The sequence below is a fragment of the Monodelphis domestica genome, chromosome 1, assembly GCF_027887165.1.
Source record: "Monodelphis domestica isolate mMonDom1 chromosome 1, mMonDom1.pri, whole genome shotgun sequence".
Taxonomy (NCBI): Eukaryota; Metazoa; Chordata; class Mammalia; order Didelphimorphia; family Didelphidae; genus Monodelphis; species Monodelphis domestica.
This window is the reverse complement of record NC_077227.1, coordinates 569,513,790-569,541,591: the sequence shown is the minus strand read 5'-3', so window position 1 is coordinate 569,541,591 and position 27,802 is coordinate 569,513,790. Positions and strand designations below refer to the sequence as shown.

General features: G+C 37.8%; 1 protein-coding gene across 2 annotated transcripts in view; it reads left to right on the top strand.

The window, feature by feature from the left end:
• The first annotated feature begins 2,648 nt into the window (after positions 1 to 2,648).
• GMCL1 (germ cell-less 1, spermatogenesis associated) overlaps positions 2,649 to 27,802 on the top strand; it is a 49,040-nt gene continuing 23,886 nt past the window's right edge. Inside the window, exons 1-13 of one of the 2 annotated variants that reach the window (XM_056813429.1) lie at positions 2,649 to 3,101; positions 5,088 to 5,211; positions 7,852 to 7,948; positions 9,046 to 9,143; positions 10,643 to 10,755; positions 11,471 to 11,536; positions 12,679 to 12,763; positions 17,131 to 17,221; positions 17,983 to 18,120; positions 24,500 to 24,569; positions 25,498 to 25,573; positions 26,520 to 26,665; positions 27,502 to 27,589. In XM_056813429.1, coding sequence (XP_056669407.1) covers positions 2,842 to 3,101; positions 5,088 to 5,211; positions 7,852 to 7,948; positions 9,046 to 9,143; positions 10,643 to 10,755; positions 11,471 to 11,536; positions 12,679 to 12,763; positions 17,131 to 17,221; positions 17,983 to 18,120; positions 24,500 to 24,569; positions 25,498 to 25,573; positions 26,520 to 26,665; positions 27,502 to 27,589 — 1,452 coding nt within the window. In that variant the 5' untranslated portion in view covers positions 2,649 to 2,841. The remainder of the gene's footprint in view (positions 3,102 to 5,087; positions 5,212 to 7,851; positions 7,949 to 9,045; positions 9,144 to 10,642; positions 10,756 to 11,470; positions 11,537 to 12,678; positions 12,764 to 17,130; positions 17,222 to 17,982; positions 18,121 to 24,499; positions 24,570 to 25,497; positions 25,574 to 26,519; positions 26,666 to 27,501; positions 27,590 to 27,802) is intronic. The other variant, XM_001381624.5, reaches the window with a different exon arrangement.

The window sequence follows — 27,802 nt, the reverse complement described above, 5'->3', positions numbered from 1 at the left end:
GCAGAGAGAGAGCAGTAGGCGGAGCCCCTTTAAATAATAATTTGTGATCTTGCACTCAGGTGAGACTACAGGGAATTCTGGGAACTGCCAAGGACTTCTAGGGATTGAAGTCTGGGGTTCAAATCTCCATTTTTACATACCTCCGTTTGATCCTTATTGGGAAAGGCTTCCCCAAAAAGGATCATGAAAACATAATCAACTTAAAGATTACAATAATTTGAGGATGAGAGGAAAAAAGGACAAAACGAATAATTGCTAGACGCATTGACAAAAAGCCAGTTAGAGGGCAGTCCCCTTTGGTATGAAAGTATACATACAAATAAATGTTCAATCAACCACATCCAAAGTTCATTCTTGATCTTCTCGTGCAGCTTGTGGTCTGGAGGCATCTTCATGGTGTCTTCTCCAAACAGTTCAGTTTCTGGATTCAGAAAGGTAGCATGTTTCTTAACCTAAAATTCTTCTCAAAAGGAATTTAATTTAAAATTTCATTTAATGTAAAAATGGAGATTTGAACCCCAGACTTCAATCCCTAGAAGTCCTTGGCAGTTCCCAGAATTCCCTGTAGTCTGAATGCGAGATCACAAATTATTATTTAAAGGGGTTCTCCACCTACTGCTCTCTCTCTGCTTCCGCTTCTAAGCACACGCATCTCTCTACACACAGGCAAGATGTGAGTGTCTGTGAATGGGCTCTGTGCCCTAAGCACGTGCTTTCTCATTTTGTATTTTCTTTATTTCTTGATTCTAATAATCTTTAATAAACCTCTAAAAATATAATACTTTTAGTAGAGAAACTAATTTAATTTTTACAGTTGGTCTCTATGACATGAAATGTGGGGGACTCTCAGAACTCATGAAGCAAGTCACTAAAGCATTATTTAAGTGACTAGAGTGGATACAGTGCCAGGGCCTAGAGTCAAGGAGACTCACCTTCATGAGTTCAAATCCAACTTCAGACATTTACTGTGTTGACTATGGGCAAGTCACTTAACCCTGTTTGCCTGTAAAATGAGCTGGAGAAGGAAATGGCAAATCATTCCAGTATCATTGCCAAGAAAACCCTAAATGAGGTTATGAAGAGTCAGACATGACTGAACCACAAAAAGTTTATTAAAGAATTGTGATCTCTACTCATGAGATGAGCATCTACACTGATAAAAATAATGCATCCTTTATGTATTCAGGTAAAAGGTCTAGACAGATATAATAAATCAACAAGCATTTACTAAATACCATGTGCCAAGCAAGCATAATGCACTTAAGTCACTGAAACTCTCTGGGCTTGTTTCCTTTTTCATTAAATGATATAATTGAATTAAATGATTTCTAAGGTTCCTTTTAGCTCTAGAGTCTATGATTCCAACACATGGGGCTTGTCAAGAGAGGCACTGTATTACAAAAGGAAGGAGAGTAGTGAAACCTGGAAACAAGGAAATGATTTTGTCATTTAATTAATAGCTGTATGACTTCAGGCAAGTTACCTTATAGGAGGGCATGCCTTTATGTCTAAGTACTCTCCTCAGCAAAATGAGGAGGTTTGGATGGTCTTTAAGGTCTTTCACCATGAAATTTCATATCTCTTCCCCTTTTTTAGATTTCAATTTCTCTATCTGTAAAATGAAGGGGTATTCGATGTAAAAAAAGCATTGATTTTGGAGTTGGAGGGCATGGATTCAAATTTGTTAAAAAAAACAAACAAACCAAACAACAACAAATCCTGACTTGATGTCACCAGTCTTCTCTTAGAATAAGGCAAGTTGCCTGTAACTAAATTGACCTTTAAGTTCCTTTCCAAGTTTAAAAGCTACAACTATGATGAATTTATAACTATAATTAACCTTTCAGCCCCCCAATCCTATGATCTTATTACCTCATCTCTTGAGACCTCTTTTTTTTTTTTAACCTCTAAAAGGACAGGGCTGGATAAGAACTTCTACAAGGTCCTGTCTATTCTAGGTCCTATAATGGATCATCCAAAGAATTCTGAGTTTGTCTGCCAGGGTAGGATCGCATGGGGGGCAGAAGATGGTCTGAGTTAGGAGCCCTGGGCTCAAGCCTCTGCATGACCCTCAACAACGGTGTCATGGGGGCAAGTCATCCTAGAGGTTCATTGAAACGTTTCTAGGAGACTCATTTACCCCCTGTGTACAACGAGAGGGCTGGGCTTGATGAATTTAAGGATCCTTTCTAGAGGGAAAAATAAATAAATTTTGACTTGTCAATATTATAACAGTGAAGAGCAAAAAAGTCAACCGGCAAAGGCTCCAGAGGTCAACCTAGATCCTTCACCCAAGAGGCAGAGGGCAGCTAGGAAGAAAAGGCTGCCCTCCAGCCTTTTCTCCCTTCCTTGCCTCGTTCCCCTCCCCTCCCCTCCTCCTGGTCAGTCTTTTCCTCCCTCTCGCCTCTCCCCTTCGCCCTCCTTCTTCCCTTTCCCCCCCTCCCTCTAGTTCCTTCCTCTGACCCTTCCCTCTCACCTTCCCTCCCCTTCTACGCCCTGGGCGCACCCCTCCCCCGCCCAACCACTCCAACTCCTCCAGACCAGGCCCGCCCCGGGCTGAAGCTGTGGGTAGAGGTAGGGCAGTGCACGCATGCGTGAGGGGCCGGTTGCGAGGGGCGGGGCGGGGCCGGGCGGGGCCCCGCGGGAGGCGGGCCGAGTTGTGCGCTGCGGGGCGACAATGGACGCGGCGGTTGTGGCCGAGGAGGAGTCTCCCTGAAAGCTCCGGGGTCTGCGCGGCGGGGGCCGGGGCGGCAGGGGCTAGACCATGTCGGGGGCGCCGCTGGGCCGCGCTCCCTGAAGCAGGGCGCCGGCGCTGGAGCCGGCGGTGTCTCCCGGCCTCCTATGGGCTCGCTGAGCAGCCGGGTGCTGCGCCGAGGCGGGACCCGGGCCGTCCAGGAGCGGGGCTCCGAGGCGGGGAGCGCGGCCGGGCCGGGCGGCGGGGGAGCCCCCCGGGGGAGCGCCTGCTATTGCCGGGGCGGCCGCAAGCGCAAGCGCAGCAGCGGCGCCTTCTGCTACTGCGAGCCCGGCTCGGAGGAAGAGGATGAGGACGAGGATGAGGAAGAGGGGGACGAGCAGGAGCGGCTCCTCAACACCCCCCGCAGGTGAGCGCCTAGCCCCGTGCCCCCTCTCTCTCTTTCCCCTTCAACCCCCCTCCCAGGCTCCCCAACTTCCCCTTTTGGCCTCCTTTCCTAGGTGGGCAGATCGGGCTGGAGCTTCCCGGAGGCACCTGGGAGCAGCACCTGCATTCCTCCCAAGGCTGCCTCTCCCCTGGGTCCATGAACTTGATTTTGTAAAACATTTTGACACCTGTATTTCCGGAGAATAGGTTTCCTTTGTAACCTTGCATATTTTATTTTGAGCATTTAAAACCACTGAGGGGGAGGGGGTCTGTGGGCTTCCACTCGGTTGTCAAAGGTGTTTGTGACACCTCCCCCCTTCAATATACTAGCACCTCCAACTTCCTCATTTCTCCGTAACCGAGGCCCCAGAAGAAATGACATGCCTAAGATCATACAAGTCAGTGCCATATCTCCTAGTGTGATGGAAAGAGCACATTTGGAATCAGGATATCTGGGTGCCAGTTTGGTCACTATGGACAAGCCATTTATTTTCTTTGGGCCTCAATTTCTTTATCTTTAAAAAGAGAGAATTGTTCTAAAAATAATTTAGACCCCTTTCAGCTCCGAATCCCATAATCCCATGAAGCTGATTGTGTTTGTATATTATAGAGTAAAGAACTGCCAGGCAGTTATTATAATGTGTTAGTAATTGCCCCAAGCTGAGGGAAACGCCAAGCCAAATCTTCCCATAAAACATTTTAACACCAAACTTGTTTAATCACTATGTAATGTATTTTTGTCTTCTTGGAGTGGGTGTCTGCAGAATAACCAGCTATTCATCCGGTTGCCTTTAATAGTTCACAAATATAATTTTAGATATCTAGCCATGCAACCCTGTCACCCCCTCACTGGAATAGGAGAATCTGGAAGAATTATCCCTTACTAAAGTGCTGTGCTTATGTTGCTTGCAACAATTTGTTAGTAAGTCTCTGAAATACTACTTTTTTTCAAAGCTTCTGGTATTTTAAAGTGATTCTGTATAGGTGTTGTGTGTAATATGTATATGTGTTTATTTCATGATTAGTTATTTTGAAGAACAAATACATTTGTGGTCAACAGCTTAAGATACCAGAAGCTTCCTTGAATGATTGTTTACAAGTAAAGAATATAATGTAAAACAATTGGAAGGGGATGGGAGGATCATCCAACTTTTAGAACTAGAAGAGCTCATGGAAGTTATGTAATCCAACCTCATTATATAGCCCAAACCCAAAGAATTCATAAAGGTCATTGGTGGCAGAACTGATGAGGCCACCTTGTAACAAAATTTTTTCTAAAGAATTATGCTCACCTGTTTTAAAATTTTTTTAATTTCTCAGATACAACAGGAAATACTACATAAGTTGAGTGATCTGAAAGTGATGAAAATAGGCCTCTGCCAAGGCCTCGCCCCTATTGCTTGCATCTATAGGCAGCAAACTCTGGCTATTTGTTCTCTTTTTCCTTCAACAAGGGAATGTATTTTTTTTTAACTAAAAGTCATTTTAATTAGTATCTCCTTTTTTGTTGCAAAAGTAAGATGCAGCATAATTATCAATCAGCAAGTCAATAAGATGCTTGGCACTTTGAATACAAATTATAATAAGTAGTATTGAAAAATTCTTATTTAATGGTCCCCAAGGGAGTTAAAATTGTTGAGAGATCTTGACCTTTTGTACATTTTTTGCTCTTATTCTCAGAGTCTAGAATAGAACTGTTCAAAAAAGAAATCAGCTTCATTAATTTGTAGTTCTTCCCTTTGCTGGAGGTCTTCCAGGAAAGACTCAATGATTACTTTCCGAGCATAGATTATAAAGTAGGTTCTTATTGTAGAGGACTGTAGATTACTTTTTGAGGTTATCAGATGCACGAAAAAATTTCAAAGTTTTAAGACACAGATAGATGATGAGCATGATGTCTAAAGTTTGTATTTGTGTTACATCTATACTTAACTGTGTATGTGGTTGTTTTTTTTTTTTGCTTCCCCAGGAAAAAATTAAAAAGCACATCCAAGTATATTTATCAAACTTTATTTTTGAATGGGGAAAATAGTGACATTAAGATTTGTGCTCTAGGAGAAGAATGGAGCTTACACAAAATATACTTGTGTCAGGTAAGTATTCTGTTTATCCAAATGATCCAGAGTTGATCAAATTCAATTTTTATTTTAGAGAGTGTTCATCTTTGTTTTTTTATAGTAATGATCTTTTTTGATGTATAATATTTATTGAATTCAGTAGTCTGGTTGGAAAACTTGTCTTGATTGAAAAGCTATTTCTTTAAATGTAGTTACTTATGCAGAGCCTTCAAAAAAGTTTGTTTCCACTTAACCCAAAAGGGATAGAGAATTTGAACACTTTTCATTGTTAAACTAATGCAGCCTCTATTGTTATAACAACAATTTGAGGAAGGGGGAAATTTGGAATAGAAGAGCAGGAAGAAAAGTGTTAAAACTAAAGTTAGGGTTGTTAAATATATATATATGTTTGGCTCATTAGAATTCTTGATTCAACATATTTCATTCCTCTTTACATCCCCTATCCCCAAAATGTATTAGATAATATAATATAAATATGTTATAAAATATAGGAAGCTACATTATGAAAATCAATTTATATAAGGCAATTATGTTATCAGAGTACTTTTCTTTCTTTAAAAAAAAATTCTCTTACTTTCCATCTTAGAATCAATACTGAGTTGTGGTTCCACAACAGAAGTACAATAAGGGTTAGGCAATGGGAGTTAAGTGACTTGCCTTGGGTCACGTAGCTAGGAAGTGTCTAAGGCCAGATTTGGACCTAGGCCCTCCCATCTCTAGGCCTGATTCTCTTTCCATTGAGCCACCTTACTGCCCTTTCCAAGTACTTTTCTTAAAATAAAACGGTAAGGTAAATAATACCCTATACCTGTTTTTGGCAAACCTATGGCACATGTGCCAGAGGGGGCTTCTCCTCTCCCCCTGTCATGCCACCTGAGGACATTTCTCACATGACCCACCCCTCTGCCCAGTAGCCCAATGGGAACACTTCCTCCCTCCCCTGTCTGAGGTAAGGGGGGAGCAGCTCACGGGGAGCAGTTCACATGCAGTGTAAGGGTTGCAAAAGGGTATTTGGTCTCTCAAAGGTTCACCATCACCTCCCTAGTCTTATCCCCATTCTACAGGTAAGTAAACCAAACCTAAATGACTTTATCAGGGTTGACACAAGCATTAAGTGTTCAGAGAAAGCATTGGAGCCCAGGTCTTCCCCAACTTTAGTTCTTTATTCCCACGTTCTGCATGGCCTTTCGGTCATGGAAATGGTTTGGCTTTCTATAATGCCTTTCATAGATCACTTTCTCCTGAAGAGAGGATGATCCAGTGTGGCCCGGATTATTTTGATTCCTTGCTCTATGGCCTGGGGACTTTCCTTGAAGAGGAGATGCCCTGGACAAGACATGCTTGGATGCGCAGAGCGGATTTGATTGGGTGCCGAGTGCAAGATACAAAGAGGCAGATTTGGGCTCATTGTTGGGCTGCCCTGGGAGGAGGTGGGCTCCTGAGCTCCTGATTTTGCCATGCTCATTGCAGCTCTGGAATGCAGGGGTACAGATGCTAGGAAGAACATATGCCTGGAAGGATCCGTCAGTAAGCTCTGACATTGGCTGGGTACTGAACTGGCAGACAACACTCACACGACAGATAGCACCCATTTCTGACCTTGAACCACCAGACGGTACTAATGACTTTATGGGTCTTGGGATGCTGTGGCTCCAGCCCAGGAGAAGCAGGCCCTGGCCTGGCATGTCCTCAGAGGCTGGTTGCTGAGGGTGACTGATCTTCCCAAGCCTTGAGGCTCATAGGCTCAGAGTCCAAGGGGAAGGAGGTGGGAGTGGTGGGGCTTGGCCAGCCCCTCCCCTAGGCCTCGGGGCTACCTAAGTAGACTTTGTGGGGACATTGGTAAGATATCTGGACCCTCTTTCCGGGGGCACCATTCTCAGAGGAAGACTGAGACCCAATGGATGGGGAGCTGGCTAGGAGGGTGCTGCCTCCCCCCAGAACTCCTGCCTGTTGGTGGCAGTGAGCAGTTGATGCTGGCCACGACAAGGGGTGTGCCATATGGCCACAGTGACCTTTTCCCTAGGCAGCTAGAGTGGACTCTCCCTCCAATGATGGCCCAAGTCAGGAAGACCTGAGTTCAAATTGAACCTCAGACACTTAGGAATTCTGTGACTCTGGCAAGCCACTTAACCTTAGTTTCCTTCATTGTAAAATGAGGATAACAGCATCTCCCTTTCAGGGTTGTTGTGAGGGTCAAACAAGGTAATCTTCACAAAGCACTTAGCACAGTGCCTAGCTAGCACATAGTGGGCACTTAATAAATACTCATTGCCTTCTCTTCCTTGTCTTCCCCTCTGAGGACTGGAAGGTCTGGGTTTATTGGGATCATGTGGAACTGATACACCCAAAATGGGATCTCTTATGAAAAGAAAAAAAAATGTATTTTTGTACTACAAGAGAATGTGCTTGTAGATTGCACTTAAGTTTTATTTAAGCCAGGATTGAAGGGGAAATGTTTCCCGATTTGGATGCCTTCTTTATCTTCCCCATTAAATTAAGACCCAAAGAAATAACGTGATTTGCCCAAGGTCACATAGAGCCAAGACTGTAACCCAAATCTCAGTGCTTGGTCAAGTGTTCTTTCAATTTACCGTGCCTTTTTAAAAGCAATTGTATGATCATTGAGGTATAACTTGAACTTTTTATATTTTCTAGTCTGGCTATTTTTCCAGTATGTTTAGTGGGTCTTGGAAAGAATCAAGCATGAATACTATTGAACTGGAGATTCCTGACCAGAATATTGATGTAGAAGGTAAAGACATTTTTTTCCCCTGCATATGACCAATTTATTTGAAGCCAGTAAGTAGTTTTAATAATATCTCTTTTCTTGTATGCCTTAGCGTTTTAATAAATGTTTTAGTGACTGGAAGTCTAAACATTCCATTTTAAAAGAGGAGCTTAGTAACCCAAACATCTTCTTAGTGGAAAGTATACATCAACTTATATCCTTCTTCCACTTGCTATCAAATTTTGTCTCCACAGTGGCAAAAGAACAGGTTTACAACTTGACTTCTTTCTTCTGTCTGTGATAGTCTTATTGATGTAAAGGAACTCAAAAGAATGGAGAATTTAAAATTAATATGTTTGAATTATGATGAATTATAATTACATTGGTTTTATTGGTTTATTGGCTACTTTGCTAGTATGCCTACTTTTATCCTTTAATTATATGCATATTTACTGTCCTTTATAAATTGTCATGTTTTGGTCCCTTTTCTATCCACCTCCATCTTTCCAACTCACTTGCTCACTCCTTTCTAATTCACTGGTGGAGAGAGTCAGGATTAGATGGTGATTTGTTCTTTGTGTATGTCTTAAATCCAGACTCCTTGATATGTCCATCTGGTTGAATTTGTCCCATGCTACAGAGGTTATACTAATTTGTACCAAATACTAGTTTACAGATTTGTTCCATGTTTATCATCACTAAAAATAATACATTATTAGCACTTCGGTTAAGACAATTGTTTTAAATGCTTTGTTATATTAGAATAATAATAGTTGACATTTTAAAGTTAGAAAACTGCTTTGGTATATTCTCATTTGATCTTACCCATTCTATAAGGTAGATGCTATTCCTTCCCCCCCCCCCCCCCCCATTTTACAGATAAGGAAATTGTAGCTGAAAAGGGTTTAAGTTACTTGCCTAGGGTCACAAAGCAAGTAAATGTTGGAGGTGGAATTCAAATCCAGATCTTCCTTAGTTACAGTCCAGCATTCTATCTTATCATGCCAAGATTAACTCAGTCACTTACAGCATTTAGTTTTTGGTTGTTTTAAATGTTATAAAACATATTATAGAATTTATCATTGCTCTTTGGCATTTTTGATGTATACTTTTACTTTCAGCTCTTCAAGTGGCATTTGGATCTTTATATCGAGATGATGTCTTAATAAAGCCCAGCCGAGTTATTGCAATTTTGGCAGCAGCTTGTATGCTACAGCTGGTAAGTGGCCCGTTTCAGTGCAGGATCATTTACAATTTCTTTCTTTGCTCTGATGTATATGTTCTAACATAAAAATGTGTGAATGTACTGTCTAAAATTTTCTCTGGTTTAATTAGAAGTAAATAATAGCTTGTTCATAACAAAAGTAAACATATTGCTTGTTTAGCATTAGCCCTAGTCCTAGTTAGTTGCAATAAGGAAAAAATTGTTTATCCAGATTCATAAGTTTTTCATTTCTGGTTTGTCTGAAAACTGTTAAGCATATAATGTGTGGTTATCTACTTGTAATCACAAGCATGTATTCAATCCCAATTCTTTTTTTTTACTAATACATTATTTACATAAACTTCATGTATATTTTAACATCTAGTTCAATTATTGCTATTTTTAAAATTCTAGTAGTGGCTGCATTTTGTTTTTATAAATGACCTTAATTTCTACATTCATTTAACTTATCTTCAATATTAGTGGTTTTCTAAGTGTACTTTACACTGAGGTTCTTTAATTAGAAAAAAATTGTACTTAGTAATTCAGATTTTTATTTAATAAAAAAGCATACTTTATGCTTCTGGCATTCTGTGGTATCTATTCTAAATTTTCTTTCTACATTTAAAAAATATTACTTGTTAACTACTTACATTATGCATTTAAGGTTATTTCAGAAGTTTTTAATTTGAGTGAAAAGTGACAGTAGTATTTTGATATATTGAAGAAAGTTAATAAGCAGTTCATTTTAAACTTTTTGTATTAATTTTTTTAGCTGAAAAAGAATGTATTTAAGCTGTTTAAAACAGTAATTCTCTGGCTTTCAATACTTCAAAAAATAGTTCAATTACATCCCTTTTTTATCAACATGGATTAAAAATGCTTTATGACCAAATCAGTGGATTTCATAGGTTGTGAGAGGCAAAAAAAATTTTTTTAACCTAACAGCCAGTGCTCTTGACATGAGCTTCTCTGAACTTAACTAGCTGGTCTTGGGGCTTGTACCTTCCAAGAAAACTTCAAGGAGCCAGTTATTTCCCTGCCAGTTAAGGCATCAGAGAAGGACCTTATTGGGAGTGGGGGAAGCTTTATAAAAATGCATCTTGCAAATATTGATGGGGATTTTAAATTTTGACCTCCAGCCTACCATACTACCAACTATTGCATGGGGAAGAGCCCAAATTTTAATATAACAGTTATGAGAATATAAGATTTGGGGAGCTGGAAAAGAATTAGAAAGTTTATGGGGTGCTCTGGTCATCTGCTTATTGCTTCTCCCTTTCCACCCTTGCTTCCCTTCTAATACTTGAAGTATTAAAAGGAATATTTGCTGAATACTTTAGACAGCTCAAAAGTAGGATAATGAAGTATTTGCATTAATCTTATGCCTATTGTCACTCTTAATAGATTTTTTCCTTTTAGTGGCTTAAATGTGCTAACATTTAAGAGCAGCACATATTTAAGCTTGTTTTCCCATGTGAAATGGGCTTTCCAGTGCTTATTTATGTTTACAGGATGGTTTAATACAACAGTGTGGTGAGACAATGAAGGAAACAATTAATGTGAAAACTGTATGTGGCTATTACACATCAGCAGGGACCTATGGATTAGATTCTGTAAAGAAAAAGTGAGTTGTCTTCTCTCCTCCAATCCCCTACCCCCTTTGGGATATCAGCTGCTTTGATCTCTTGAAAAGATGCTTAGTTGGTAAAGGAATGAGGAGTTGACATAATGATAGGAAAGTAGAATTGCATCATATCTAAGAAAGTGGTACTTAACACATGCTCCTCCAGGGTCATCTTTTTATTTTTATTAGTTTAAAATACAAGATGACCTACTTTTTATGAAAATATTTGTGTATGTTCAAAGTTATGGTTGCTCTGTAAGACACATTTTTACTAAAATTTGTAAATAATAGAATAAAGGAGCTCATTGTAAAACTTAACAATCCATGCTTTTTAACCCTTCAAAATTGAAATACTATATTCACATTCAGTTTTTAATGGAAGCAATGGAAATGTGTGAGAGTCATAACTGATCTGCTCTTTCTTAAGTAATTTAATACAAGCCAAGGAAAAATGCTAGGAACTGAATTTTCTCACTCAATGAAAAATGCTGCCATTAATTGAGTCAAGGAAAACTCCCTTAAAAACTTCTGAGAGTAACAGTACTAAATTTCTAGTTGATAGACTAAATGTTAGCATCATGTCCTGTTAAAAATACTATTTTATGTTTATATAACCTCAGGTTATACTTCTCAAAATTGATAGCCCTTAATGAGATATTTACTATAAAAATAAATATGTAGCAGTGTACTGATTACAGATTTTAAATAATTTCAGGTGCCTTGAATGGCTTCTAAATAACTTGATGACTCACCAGAGTGTTGATCTTTTCAAAGAACTCAGGTATTTGAATTTTAATTAACTTTAAGGATACTAAAGCATGAATTGTTCTTTATATTAGTATATAGAACTTTTTTATTTAGGCATAAAGACATGTTATTTGTGAACAAATATAATATTTTAAGGGAATAAATCTTTACTTCCTTCTTGAACCGTATAATTGGTATGGAAATTCTTTTTCCACCTTTTTAAGCCCATCAAAGCTGCAACAGTACTTTAGGGACTCTTCATCCAGCTTCCCTCTCTTCCTCTTTCTATTGCTCAATTCTGTTAGGTGTTTTCAAGTCTTATCTCTTGAAACTTTCTCCATCAAACATTTTGTTAAATGACTTGAAAACTTCTGCTAATTTGATGATATTTTAATCAGTTTTTTAAAATTTTAATTTAATACTTTTATATTTATTTTACTGCTTGTGGAAAAGCTCCTAAGTTAAAAACACTGGAAAATTTAAGATTTAAATTCAGAACAGCACTAAAAAGCTTGTAAGATGGTTTAATAACCTGAACGTCAAGTTCAGAAGATTTCAGTAGATAAGAGTATTAGGCTGAATCTAAAAAGATGAATGTAAAATCTTTCATTTGAGTTTTTAAAAATTAGCTTCTAAATATAAGATGTGTTGAAGAAGAGAGGCAAGATAGCATTTGAAGAAGATTTGGGGTTTTAGAGAACTCAAAGCATAAGCTGCTTAAACAGCATGTTGATGACACTTAAAGCTAATGATGATCTTTACTTCAGCCCTCATTTTACAGGGGAGGAAACTGGGTGCCAGATAATGTCCCCTAGCTGTGTGCAAGGTGCTGTGCTGGGGGCTTGGCCTTGCTTGCATTCTGGGTAGCCGAGTGACTCACTCAGGTTCCTAAGTTGGCCAAGATTTGGACCTGGGTTTCCTAACTCCCAAGTCTAGCACTTTGCTTTGATATTCCATGCTACCAGAATGTCTTCCTGAGATTCAGTGGGAGAGCAATTGTGTCAGAGCTGTTTGGGGTACCATGCTGTTAAATGCTAGTGAAAATTAGTTTTATTTCATTAATCATTTTGTTATTATAAAGTAAAAATAGAAAAATTGTTACTAAGTCTTTTTTATGTCTTCTATTGTGTAACTATTTTTAAGAGTGGTTTGATATGGTGTTTTCTTCTTTTCCAGTATAAGCCTCATGAAACAACTGATCTGTTCTTCTAATCTATTTGTAATGCAAGTCGAGATGGATGTATACACTGCCCTCAAGAAGGTACTGGCCCATTTAAGTATTCCAGATTCCTAGTTTTGCCAGTCCAGGTACTCTTCTCTTCCCAATCAAGCCCTGGGGGACTTAGGTGCTCTCTATCATCAGAGTAACCTAGATGGCCTTTCAGCATTCTTTGTCTTTCCGGCCTGTGTGAGGTTTTCCAGCTAGGTGTGAGGAGCTTCTGCCTGATGTGATACAATTTAATTTTTACACTGTCCTATAGTGCTGCCTGGGGCAGGCGAAAGGCAGAGGCACATGGGGCCTCCTGGGTCAGGAACAGGATTGGAGCTCAGACCTTCCTGACACAAGGCCCGACTAGATCACTCTTTTTGCCTGACTGTGTCCAAAAAATGGATCAGCCTTTCTCCAGCAGGTGGGGTGAGCCTCAGCTTTCTTTACTTTATGTGGACATCTAGTATACCGTCTATTACCAGGCCTATATAAGGAGCCTGCACTGAGGGGTGAGGGGAGAGCAGCGGTAATCCCTAGCTGGAAGGCTGCTTCTCCGTTTTGGGCATCCACCTTTCACCTAATTCTCACCTCGGCTCCAAGAAGCGATAGCATGCCCATTGACCATACACCAATAAGACCACCTTGAAAGAAAAGGTAAACCAGGTTGAGGGGAATGCAAGGACTTCAGATCCATGGGCGAGGTTACCCCAGGCACATGAAAACATCCTGGGCCGGAATGGGCAGATGAGAACACTTGGTTCCAATGGCCACGAAGGTGGCTAAAGCAGGTGCTGAGGAACACTTTGATTTTGGACAGACAGAGAAGATGCCGGGGTCACCCATCACCTCTGTAGCCATTGCTGTTCTCCCTGACTTTTGCCTCACCACTGGACTCTGATGACTCTGGAAGAGACAGTGAGGCAGATGACTTGGGGCAACCCTTCCTCCCTTCAATCCAAATCATGCCCAGGGGAAGCTGTCTAGCCTTTAAGAATCTGGGCTCACATCCATATAAGGGAGACCTTTAGTATAAGACTGGCATCATGTGTATTTAAAAGGTAGAATGCAGTGATTTACATAATTCTAGCATTAGAATATTGTATGTAACTTTTAAGAACTTCATTATGATTTTCTGTGAAATGCCTCTCTGGGTTGTTGTAAATGCATCTTAATAGTGATCACCATCTTATATTTAGATGGTATAGTAACTTGCAGAGCACTTGCCATAGGGCATTTCATTTGGTCTTCACAGTAATCCTGTGAATGTAATATTCATTTTCCTAATGAGGAAATTTAAAAGAAAAAACCTAAACAGTCAGCAAGAATATATTTAACACCTACTTTGTCAAGCATTGTGCATCCCTGCCTCTGAGAGTCTCGATTCCATCTCTGTAAGTGTCCACTTGGCCACTAAGTGGCAGAACTCCAATAAGAACCCAAATCTGTTCTTGGTGCCAGATTTCCTCCAGGACTGTGGCCTTGGGAAGGGAGGCACTCATTTTAAATGTTTATAAAAGATGCTCTAGCAGTCAGATGTAGATCCTTTGGAGATGGCTGGCACTATTTCTCTTGCTTTTGAGGAGTTCTATTACTCATCTTCTATTTGAGGAGTGAATTCTTGGTTCTCTTGCCAAAACAGGTATATCAAGTCTTCTGTCAATGCTGAAGACTCCTGTGCTGGGAGGAGAGAGAGAGAGAGAGAGTCTTAGTAATGGCATTAGACCAGAGCCCCATGAATTTTCTCCATGTCAAAATATTTCTTATGCAGTATACAGAATACTAATTAAATTAATTGCTAAAGTGTTAAAATGAATGAGATTTTTAATTCTAAAAATTTTTTATAAAACTTATAAAAATTATACCAGAATCAAAGACTTCTATTATTTGGAATAATAAATTATTTTAGATGAAATGTTAGTGGTAGTCTCTTGGTGACCGAGAATGACAATTGTCTTTGTGCATTATCATCTATTGATGTACCCTCATGTGGCTTTGAAGTCCAAAGGCTGAGGTGCAAAGTTTGTGGCACATGGGGCATGGGACGCCAGTTGTTATGGGAGATGCGGTTGTGGCCTGGTGTCGGCGTTCACGCACAGCGGCAAGACGTCGACGTCGCTCATCTTCAAAGGTGGTGGCGGCATGGTGAATGTGGGTTCGCCAGCTGCTTCTGTCAGAGGCAGCGAGTTCTAGTTGCTTTGGTGTCATGCCAGCCCACTTCAAGTTGGACTTTAGCTGATCCTTGAATCTTTTCTTTGGTCGGCCTTGTTTCCTGAGTCCAGCTGACAGTTCACCATAGAATACCTGTCTTGGTATTTGCTGTGGGTCCATGCGGATGACGTGTCCAGACCATCGTAGCTGGGTTTTGAGGACCAGGACTTCGATGCTGGTGGAGTTGGCTCTGTCGAGGACTTCCTGGTTGGTGATTTGGTCCTGCCATCGGATCCTCATGATTGACTGGAGGGAGTGTTGGTGGAATTGCTCCAACTGCTTCATGTGCTTCCGGTACAGTGTCCATGTCTCACAACCATACAGGAGCGAGCTGAGGATCGCTGTGTTATACACTTTGAGCTTCGTCGCAGTGCTTACACCTCTGTGTTGGAGGACTTTGCAGCGCAGCCGCCCGAGTGCCTGGCTGGCCTTTTGGATCCTGGCATTGATCTCATGGTCTAGAGATCCATCGTTGGCGATGGTGCTGCCCAGGTACTTGAAACTGTTGACGTTAGAAAGCTGCCATCGATTGTAATGCACGGCTGGTTCGTTGGCCTCCCTGGTGCAGGTTGGAACAGCACCTCTGTTTTGCTGAGGCTGATAGTCAGGCCAAACCGTTTTGTTGTGGTGGAGAACCTGTCCACAATGGTTTGGAGATGATTTTCCTGGTGGGCCATGAGAGCACAGTCATCTGCAAAGAGAGCTTCCAGGATGAGTCTCTCTGTTGTCTTTGTTTTTGCAGTCAGGCGGCGAAGGTCGAATAGTGAGCCATCCAGTCAGTATTTGATGTAGGCGCCCAGGTCTAGATCCATCACAGAATGTCGTAATACTTGGGTGAAGGATAGGTTGAACAGTACTGGAGCGAGGACACAGCCTTGTTTCACGCCATTGGAGATGTTGAAGTGATCGGAAGTCTCTCCACCAGATAGGACTTCCCCTGTCATGTCGACATGAAAGAGCTGGATCAGTTTGACGAATTTTGCTGGGCAACCGAGCTTGCTAAGGATCACCCACAATGCATCCCTGTTCACTGTGTCAAACGCCTTTGTCAAGTCTATGAAGACAATGTAGAGACTCAGGTTCTGCTCAAGGCATTTTTCCTGCATTTGCCTCACCATGAAGACCATGTCGATGGTGCTGCGATCTGGTCGGAAGCCACATTGTGATTCAGGCAGGTTCTGCTCTGAAACAGATGACAGGAGTCTGTTGAGTATAACACGGGCGAGGATCTTTCCAGCAGTGGAGAGTAGTGAGATGCCGCTGTAGTTGTCACAGGCTGCTTGTGAGCCTTTGTTCTTGTATAGGGCTACGATGGAGGCATCTCTGAGTTCTGGGGGCATGTCTTCCTCTTCCCATATGCTGGTCAGCACTATGTGGAATGTCTGGAGCACCTTTCCATTTAAGGCCTTGTACACCTCGGTTGGGATCCCGTCTTTACCGGGTGCCTTGCCTGCACTCATTTGTTTAGGCTTTTTGGACTTCCTCTATTGAGGGAGGGACATCAAGTTGTTCAATGGTGCGGTTTTGTGGGATCTGGTCAAGGGCGCTTTGGTCAACTGAAGAGGGTTGGTTGTGAATGTAGGATTAAGAATTAATGACTTATGGTTTGAGTGCTGGTTTTCCAATGACTGTAGCTTTGAATAGTTCATTCTTTCCCAACAATGTGTTACATATAGTAAATCAGGTTTTTCTGGAGTTACAATTCTACTGCACACTCTTTCTCTGGGATACACGTGTTCAATGTATCTTGTACAGTTTTTCCTCCTCACCCCCTTCATTATTCTAGAACCTTCCCTTGAATTAGACCACCTCAAGGTTTTACCTTGTTGTGAATGTGATCTGTGTACCTAACCTGAAGCTACCCTCTGCCAATTAGGTATCCATTACCTGTTTTCTTCCTATTTTGAAATAAGGTTTATTTTTTCAAAGGCCTAACATTATCTCCAGTATGCCATCCAATATCCATTTGTTAATTAGCAGACATAAAGAATAGCCCAACCAAGTCAGGTCTTTTTAGAAATTCTTAGTTTTATCATGAAAGGAATGGAATTGGGTAACAATAATTTGTCTCATTTTTAAAATGGAGAAAAATGCCTTTCTTTTAGTGTTGTTGACTAGTTTAATGATTGGTAAGTACTCTTAAAATATAAAAACATTGAATATGTTGAATACTTAGGACTGAGTTTTTCATGTAATTTTTTTTCATCCAGTGGATGTTTCTTCAGCTAGTGCCTTCTTGGAATGGATCATTAAAACAGCTTTTACCTGAAGCAGATGCCTGGTTTTCCAAGCGTAGGAAAGGTATGCTTATTCTATTTTGTGTGAACTTAGTTTTTATCCTACATACCAGACTAAAGCTAAAATAGGACCTTCATTTTTAGAACAAGAAAATATGATTTTCCTTTTATTTACTTAACCATATTTATTTTTCCCAACATAAGCTGTACTCAATGTAAGTGGGATGATAGGAGGAATGCACAAGAATCAGCTTGCTCTAAGCAAAAACAGCATGAAACTTCAAATTTACAAAAATAATAGTTGTTTTTATGGAAGGATTGTGTTTGGGATTTTTTTGCAGAGCAAGAAGTGCTTTTAAGCCATAATACAATTTGCATACTGCTTTTTAAGAATCTTATAAAGCAGGGTATACTGAATATTCTCTTAATGCCAATATTTGTTTCTCCATATATGAATGAATGAATGAAACATTTATTAAAAGCTTACTATATGCAAAGCAGTGTTCTGAGTGCCAGGGGTACATATAGAAAGGTAGGAGTTCCTGTTCTTAAAGAAGTTCTCATTTTAATGGCTGAGAGAGCATACATGGAAGGTGTCCACTATAAGTCAGTTGAAAAAGTCCCATGATTCTTAGGGTGCAGCAGCAAAACAAACATTAATTCTTCTTTAATGTCTAATGTTACTATTTCTGGTCAGTGACCCCTTGTATTTTGTACAACTGAAATTTTGGCTTTTTTTTTTCTAAATTACTAAATGGAGAGCTACTTATAAAACCAAATTAATTTTTTGAAGAAAACAGAAAACTATTAATTTTCTGTGTGCAGATTTTGAAGAAATTGCCTTCCTTGAAATTGATCAGGGAAAAGCTTTTGTACCGGTATTCCGACACTTGAGGTTGCAGTACATCATCAGTGATTTAGCTTCTGCAAGAATCATTGAAAGAGATGCTCTAATACCTTCAGGTAAGAGAATACAAAAAAATTAATTTAACAGCAGCTCTGAATTCAATATTGTTTCTTCATGCTAGCTGATTTATAGAGTACTGTAAATTCTGTAAAGTTGATTATCCTAAATTAACCATTCTTAAAAGTTAAATTTCAAGAAAATTTATTGGTTTATTTTTGAGCATTGTAAAATTGCATGTGAAAAAATATATATCTTTGGAAAATAGAATTTTAAACATTTTGAAATTGTTATTTAACTCCTGCCTCTGACATATACTAGATCTGTGAACTTGGGCAAGTTCACTTAAACCTCTCACTACCCTAAGCAACTCCCTAAGTTTGTATGTTTCAGAATAAATGCCAGTCTACATTAATGCAGGGAATTTCCACATTCGGAAAGTTTAATGGGTTATAAAAAGGTAAAAGTGGTCCAGAAACTTAAAAATAAGTGGCTGTTTTTCAGCTTTATTTTCTCAGGTTGAAAGTAAAGTTGAATATAGCATGTGAGCTTAGGGCACCCCTACATAATGGGATCTCCTTGCAAACAAGAGGGATAGATGCTCATTCTAAAAATAATTTGTAAATTATTTCCCATTACCTTTGTGTCATCTTCACCCCAACCAATCAACAGAAAACCATTTTACATTCTTAATATACAGGAGAAGATTTCATTAGCATGAACCAGAAAAAAAAAGTCTTTGGTTACTCACTTAACATATGTCGTAATAATTACTACTTAGGTAGCTCATTAGAGGGCATATACACAAACCATCTGGGGGGTTTAAGCCTTTTCTTTTGCCATTCCCAACTGCCACTTCTTATCCTGTCTCCCTTTACCCCTACATGTATTATTCAGTCTATATCCAAAGTTTTATCCAAAAATTTTATGCAATGTACATTGTTATCCTGGAATTCTTATAGTGTCTAAAATGTTGTAGGCCTCATTATAAAATAATTCATGATTACCTGGTGTAAGATATCCTACAAATTCTTTCAAAACTCATAATTACAAGAGAAACCTGACACCACAGTTAAGGTGAATATTAGTCCTACCCTTAGCACTGCTATTATAAAGAAATTCTTTTATATGATTATTTGGGTTTGTGTACCTAATTATACCTATAGCAGAAACTTTTAATTTCTACCCAGTGCTATGGGAATGTACTGCCTTTTTTTATACTTAACATACAGTGGTTACAGTATGGCCCATTGTACTCTTTTTTTTTTTTATGTGCCCAGAATGATGAATCAATATTAAGCCATTTACTAGATCTTGATTTATCATTTATTTTCTAATTCCTGGCCCTATTGGTGGAATAATGTAGAGTTACTGTGAGTTTGTGACATGATGCATGTTAAAAATTTTTTTTTTAAGAAAAGCCATAAAAATTTAAATATAATATGAATCATTGACTCATAGCAAGAATTTATGTCTGTCAGGTTTTAATATATTATTTAGACTTATACTTTAAGTATTAAAGCATACTTGAAATTTTGCTTGAAGTATATAAAAAATCTTTTAACCTGATAGTAGATGTGAATCATTTATTAAATTTATTCAACTAAAAACAGCACATAAAATTAAAATTGGTTTCTTATATTAATAATTAATATTATTTCTTAATATTAATATTAGATGAAAAATTTCCAAAATCTTTTCCTTCACTTTGGATGTTACTTCTAAGTGTAGCTACTTAAAACTAATGTTAATTCTTTTTTAAAAAAGAATTGTTCCATTAAAGTTCCCAGGTATTTCCCACTATCCCTGTATTAGAAAAGACATCATTTACTCCACCCCAGAAGAGTGGTAAGGGCTAGGCAATGGGGATCAAGTGACTTGCCCAGGATCACACAGCTGGGAAGTGTCTGAGGCCAGATTTGAACCCAGGACCTCCCCTCTCTAGACCTGGCTCTCAATCCACCAAGCTACCCGGCTGCCCCCACTATAAGCTTTTACTACTGTTTGTTGTGTTTTCTTTTTTTTCTGTTCCATTGATTTACTTTTTTACTTCTTAGCCAATACCAAAAAGTTTTGATAATTACCACTTTATAATATAGTTTAAAATTTGGTACTGCTCAATCTCTTTCCTTTCCTTTTTCCTTTTCATAATTTCTTTGTTATTCTTGACCTTTTGTTCTTCCAAATGAATTTTATTATTCTTTTTTCTAGTTCAATAAAATAACTTTTGGCGGTTGGGATGGCATTGAATTAATTAGGATCTCAACAAAAGAAATTGTATACTTATTAATTCAACAACATTTGATCTAAAGGATGAAAGTGTAATGGTGAGAACCTTGAAGAGAAACCAAATTATTTTCTCTATATGAGAAATATTGGCCCTCTTGTTTGACTGAGAAATATACATTGCCCACTGGTTAAAGAATGAAATTATGTCACCATACAAATACTTAGTAGATTATTTTAACAGTTACCATGAGTAAAAAATTTGTTAGGCTACAAGCAGTCGGGTGATAAACCTTTGAATTTAGCTAGACCAGTCCTTGAACAACAGATAAGAGTTCAGTCAGTGAAGTTTAAAACCTTTTCAGCTTGTTACAACCTACAAAAGCTTACTACATTCCATTAATCCAAACCTTTTGAGAAAGCACATAGAGGAGCACTTGAGATGAGATGGATGATTCTGTAGAGAGCTTGGTTATCAGTTTTTAAAAGGTCATACCAATATGATTGTATTAGAGTACTGTTGTGCTATGAGAAAAGATGAGCAGGATGATTTTGAGAAAACCTAGAACGAATTACATGAACTGATGCAAAGTAAACTGAGCAGAACCAGAGAAGATCATTGCATATAGTAATAGCAATATTGTATGATGATCAATTGTGAATGACCTAGCCATTCTCAGATATACAGTTGATCCAAGACAATTCTAGAAACTCATGATGAAAAAAATGCCCTCAGAGAAAGAATTGATGAAATCTGAATGCAAATCAAAATGTACTATATTTCACTTTCTTTTTTTTTCTTTGAGATCTCATCCACAAAATTTCTACAAATTGTGTAAAGTCTATACTAGATTGTTTACCTTCTTCAGGTTAAGGGAGAAAGGAGGTAGAGAATTTAGAACCCAAAGTAAAAATAAAATCATATGAGGAAACCGGAAGTTGTCAATCACCTTGATTATTACAATATTCCTGAAATGATAAAGTTTTAAAATATCTTTTTCCCCTTGAGTGGTAGAAAAAATGTTTTCTTTATTTGAGACTAATTTCTTTTAAAAGCAATAATTCACCCATCAAATAGCAGAAAATTGTTTTAAAATTAGCTGTATTTTGTTATAAACTAAAAATTTTTTTCCCAATTAAAATTTTTTTACTTATATGTAGAAACATTTTTTGCTAATTTTTTTTACATTTTAAAATTCGTTTTTTTTCCCCTTCCTCCCTTCTTCTGCAAGGCAATGAATAATCTAATATAGGTTATACCCATACTTTCATGTTATACTTATTTCCATATTGTTCATGTTATGATAGAAGACACATATCACAAATACAATTGAAATCTCATGAAAGAAATGTAGTGGACGATGTCATGCTTTAATCTGTACTCCAACAATTTCCTTCTTTGACTGTGGATAGCATTTTTCATCATGAGTCTTTTGTGGTTATCTTAGAGATTTGCTTTGATGATAATAGATAATAGTTTAGTCCTTCATAATTGATTATTATATAATATTTCTGTTACTATATACATTGTTCTCCTGGTTCTGCTCACTTCACTTTGCATCAATCTGTATGTCTTTCTGAATTCATTCCTTTTGCCACAGTAGTATTCCATTACAACCATTTACTCCAACTTGTTCATCCATTCTCCAAGTGATGGACAACCCTTAAGTTTCTAGTTCTTTGCTACTCAAAAAGAACTGCTAAAAACATTTTGGTACAGGGGTCCTTTTACTTATTTCTGATTTCTTTGGAGTATAGACCCAGGAGTAATACTGCTGGGTTAAAGAGTATGTAGAGTTTTGTGGCCCTTTGAGTCTGTGTAACCTCCTGTAGTTACATCTTAAAATTCTCGTGGGTGGACACCTGAGAAGGAGATTGGAATCTGAGGGAAAATGGATAAAGGAGAGAAAGAGAGAGACACAGGAATAAAGACTCAGGGGCAAGGAGTTAAAAAATATGGACTACATCTTGCCGAGCTCCCCAGATGGATTTTTGAGGGTGCTGCATATGTGCCCTTAAACTTTTATTGGAGAGTTTAGGAATGTGAAATGGGAGGTAACTAATGAACATGTGACATGGCATAGGTTTTAACATTGGCTCAATTGAGAATCACGTAATCAAAAGATGAAGAGGTTAATCAAACATGTGACTTGGAAAGGAATGTGGTCTAACAAAGTGTGAGCTAGGATCCTGTGGCAAATAATGTCCTGCTCAGGAATCCTTTTGTCCTTTGGAATGAAGATTTGACAATGCAATAATCAATAAGTAACATGACCATGAGTCTGGTATATGAACACATAAAACACAATATCAATTCACCAATCATACTTTCAAGATGCTAATATGCCTGGTATGCTACAGTCTGGTTCCATATTGTTCTCCAGAAAGGTTGCATCAGTTCACAGTTCCACCATCAATGTGTTAGTGTCCCAATTTTCCCACATTCCCTCCAGAATTATTTTCCTTTTTGGTCATGTTAGCCAAACTGATAGGTGTGGTATCTTGGGGTTATTTTAATTACCATTTCTCTAATCAATAGCAGTTTGGATAACTTTTTTCATAGTTTTCATTTCTTCCTCTGAGAACTGTGTGTTCCTATCCATTGATCATTTTTTGATTGGAGAATGCTTTGTATTTGTATGAATTCAACTCAGTTCTCTATATATTTGAGAAATGAGACTGTCAGATACTTGCTATAAATTTTTTCCCCAAATTTGCTCCTCCTCTAATCTTGGTTGCATTGGTTTTATTTATACAAAACCTTTTAAATTTAATGTAATCGAGATTATTTTATTTTTCATAATGTTCTCTATATCTTGTTTGTTCATATATGTATCCCTTTTCCATAAGTTTGACATGTAAACTTTTCCATGTTCCCTTAATTTGTTTATTGTATCACTCTTTATTTCTAGATCAAGTATCCATTTTGACTTTGTCCTGGTGCATGTTTGAGATGTTGGTCCATACTTATGCCATACTGCTTTTCAGTTTTCCCAGCAGTTTTTGTCAGATAGTGATAAACTAAAGCTTCAATCATGCACAGTCTTTTTGTTTATTTAAATAGTTCTGTGCTCTTATTTTTTCATTTGTTTTGTGTTTTTAAAAAAAGTCTTTAGAACACATGTTTGATTTATTTAAAATATCCTGGTTTTGTTGATGATTTTACTTTATCTAATATAGTGTGACAAAATCATCATCCAATTATTTTTCAATAACCTTGCTAAATTGGACCTATCTGTATTTTGAACTGAACATCTGAATATGGTAAATAAAATAGTCAAATTCTTATTCACAGTATTATCCTGAAATACTTAAGATAAAATATATGAATTATGGGTATATGTGTACATGTAATCTTTCTTGCTTTTAGAATTTGTATATCTTGGGGGCAGCTGGGTAGCTCAGTGGATTGAGAGCCAGGCCTAGAGATGGGAGGTCCTAGGTTCAAATCTTGCCTCAGACACTTCCCAGCTGTGTGACCCTGGGCAAGTCACTTGACTCCCATTGCCTAGCCCTTACCACTCTTCTGCCTTGGAGCCAATACACAGTATTGACTCCAAGATGGAAGGTAAGGGTTTTAAAAAAAAAGAATTTGTATATCTTCCATAAAGAAATCTAGTCTGCCTTCAAGGTATGAAGAATTAAGGCTGAATCAAACAATAAAGTGTACATTTTATTTAGGGGCAGCTTAGTGGCTAGAGAGTTTAGTTTGGAGATGGGAGGTCCTAGGTTCAAATGTGACCTCAGACACTTCCTAGTTGTGTGGTCCATGGCAAGTCACTTAGCCTCAGTTGCCTAGCCCTTATCACCCTTCTGCCTTAAAACCAATACTTAGTAGCGATTCTTAGAGAGAAGGTAAGAGTTTTTTTAAAAAAATGTAATTGTCACTTCTTTCTGAGAATAATTTAAATAAAATAAACCTTAAAACAAAATTATAATACTGTCACTTGGACTCTACTTTTATTTCATCAGTGTGAATAGCTCACTATAAGGGACTTCTCTCCTGTGGTAGATGAGAAACTTTTCTGAGTTAGTATCTTGGAGGATTGCACGTAGAACTTTCACTATTTTCAAAGGCTTTACTATTTTGAATGTACTGGATCTGTAAAATGCAAACTAACTGGGTGATTTATTATGTGTTAGTTTCCTCATCTTTTAAGAAATGTATAAATCCTGAATTTTTCTTTCTCCATATTTATCTTTTAATTTTAGAATGGTTGGCTTCTGTTTACAAGCAGCAGTGGTTTGCCATGCTCAGAGCAGAACAAGACAGTGATACGGGGTAGGTATATGCTATCAGACTTTCTTTTATTTTTTTAATCTCTATTCCTTTTATGCTATGAGTTATGATTTACATGGGTTACACTAAAGAATCCATACTATAAGACTAAAACACACAATAAAGTTAAAGCTAAATGCTAATTTTGCTTTTTTTTGTATTTGCAACAATAAGCTCTTAAGTGCTTTTATGGCAAATAAAGCAATAACATAATGGAATTTTGTACTTATTTATGACATCATGCACAAGCTATACATAATATTTAATTTTATTAGTATGATTATAGTATTTTCACATGGCATTCTTGACTAATAAAACTAGGTATTATATATGTTTTGTTGTTTGAAGTTGCTGTGTAAATTTACTGGGAAATTAAACTAATGCTTCCTTGAGTAGATCTAGATTAATAGGTTAAAGACTTTGAGGATTCTGTTGGTCAAATGAGATTATGTGTAAAGTGCTTAGCACATAGTAAGCACTATATAAATGCCAATTATAGAAATAATTTGGATTTTTAAAGTACTGCTCTCATTCACTTGAGACTAAAATTATCCTTTTGTTTTCTTTTTAATCTGAAAGTTATGTGAGAGTAATTTAAAAAATACTAATCTCTTACCAATGTGAGGTAATATTGTTAGTAATACCTCTCTGTGTTTAGAGTTTTTTCCCTTCTCTGATTCATATAAGCCTTAGTAGAAGCAGAATAGAAATGGAAGCAATGAGAAACACAATGCGCAATATGAAGCTGTTTATTTAACAAAGATGTCAGATCATTTAATTAAATTATAGTATCCCTGTCACTCTTATTTACCACTGGGGGCCAATTCATACTTTAAGTCTAGTAGCATATGTTTCTCTGTTCTTTTACTTCAGAATTCACAGTGAGCTATTGTCTGTCATCATCAAAATCATTTGTTATATATATTTCTAGACCTCAGGAAATTAATAAAGAGGAACTTGAAGGAAATAGCATGAGGTGTGGTAGAAAACTTGCCAAGGATGGTGAAGTAAGTACCAGTTTGTGGTTTGTTTACATTCTTTTCCCAGTTATTTAATAGTAAAATAGAAAGTATAGGATTCTGCTTCAAAAGAAATTTGCTGGCACATAGGCCCCACTACCCTGGTCTTATGCTTAGAGATGGCATTATTGTCCTTTATGTTTGACAATATTTACACTGTTTTAAAATTTATAATTGTGAACATGTGTACTATGGTTCAGGCTTTCCACCTTTATGTTTGAAGTCTCAAATTATTAGAACATACTTTGAGAATCTAATTAATTTCATTGGTTTGGGTTAGGAGATGTTCTTTGAGAGTTTCTGGTCTGAACCTGTGGTAGTGAGCCTCTCTATATTTAGCAAGGAGTGTCCCTTGGACAGTAGACACTAAGACATATAAGACACATGAGACTGGGTTTATATTAGAAGCATTTCCATTTTGATAAGACCTGAAGAGCCTTGTCATTCATGTCAAGATGAACCATCAGAGTTTAGTGTTAGTATCATGTTCTAATTTACTTAACCGACTAGGCTTTTCTTAACTATGTGTTTGTTGATTAACCAATCTTCTGGTATTTGGACTTTAAAGTGTTTAGAAACCAAGAAAGCAGTATCTGATGGTCAGTGGTGGTCATTTCCTCCTAGCCTCTTGACTTCCTGGGCTGTCATATCTTAGGTTTCTGGTTAGAGGTTTATTTTTTCCTTTTAAAGCAGCCTGGCAAAGAGGAGTCTAATCTCTGGATTGATTAATAGTTATGTGGAGCTAAGAGAGTGGAAGGATTTGGAGGTGGGATATAGGAATGCACTTTTGGACACAAGAAAAAGACATTTAAGGGTAATAGGAAAGGAATAGCAGCAACCTCGGGCTTATCACATTTAAAATTTTTGTTGGCTTGCTTAGCAACATCAAAAACTGAAATGACAGTGTTTTGTTTTGTTTTTTGTATTTTTTCAGTACTGCTGGCGGTGGACAGGGTTTAACTTTGGCTTCGACTTACTTGTCACATACACCAATCGCTATATTATTTTCAAACGCAACACACTGAATCAGCCATGCAATGGATCTGTCAGCTTACAGCCTCGAAGAAATATAGCATTCAGGTAGGATCGGGGCAGGGGTGATAATTAGAACTGACAAAGCACCAATAGAGTATAATACACTTATGCTCTGTAGAGCACTCCTTCATTGAGTGTCATATACAGTAAAATGACCAGGGGGTGCCCAGCTCTACTCTCAAGTCACTAAGGGCTTCACCCAAGGTAGTTTGCCCAGGAAGGTATGTCTTTGCTGAGCTCTATTCCTGTACAACTCTCATAAAATTGTTGTGCCTAAAATGTTTTGTGTGGAACTAGTTAATTGTGTTTGGTATTTGCATTATATACAAGAGAACTTGTAATTGCTGGAGGGATAATCCTACAATATAAGAGAGATGAGTAGAAAGTAGAGCTTTATGATACAGTAGTTCACCATCAGTAGCATTGATATTGGACTGTCTTTTGTACTAATAAGACATTAGTACCAAAACCATAAAGAGAGCAAGTAAATATTCTTTCCAGTTCCAAAACTTCCTCGATAACTTCAACTCTTATTACTAGTCTTTTTCTGATTGGAAATAGGCAGACAAATTGAGACATAGTCCTCCAACCAAGTTTTTAAAAGTAAGTTGTATGGATACCACAAATTATTTTGTCAACATCTCAAGAAACGTATGATAGTAGGGGTTCATAAGGCTAAAGAAATCAAATTATACGTTGACATCAGATTAGTTGGTTCTATAAAGTCTTATGGGAAGGCCTTATAGCATCACTATTTGGAAGATGGAAAGGTAAAAGCAGTAAATGGAATTGAGATTTCAAAAAGAAATTTGAAATTAAAATTCACTAAAGGGACTTAGTTTTCAATTTATTTGATAAGGATGTTTTCTTTATAATCCTAGACTACGGTTGGCCTCTCTTGATAGTAGTGGGAAACTGATTTGTAGTAGAACAACTGGATACCAAATACTTACTCTTGAAAAGGATCAGGTAGGTTGACTTTGTCTCCTTTTTAAAATAATCTGTTTAATGATTTACATTAATAGAAAGCTGGTTCTTAAAGTTGTGCAGAAAGCATATCATTCAAGGAACATTTTCTATAAGATCAATGTGCAGATTTCAAAAAATAGTTAGAAATTAAAATATCTCCTTCATCTCCTATAGGAACTGAACTTTATTTGTTTTTTTATTTTATTTAATTAG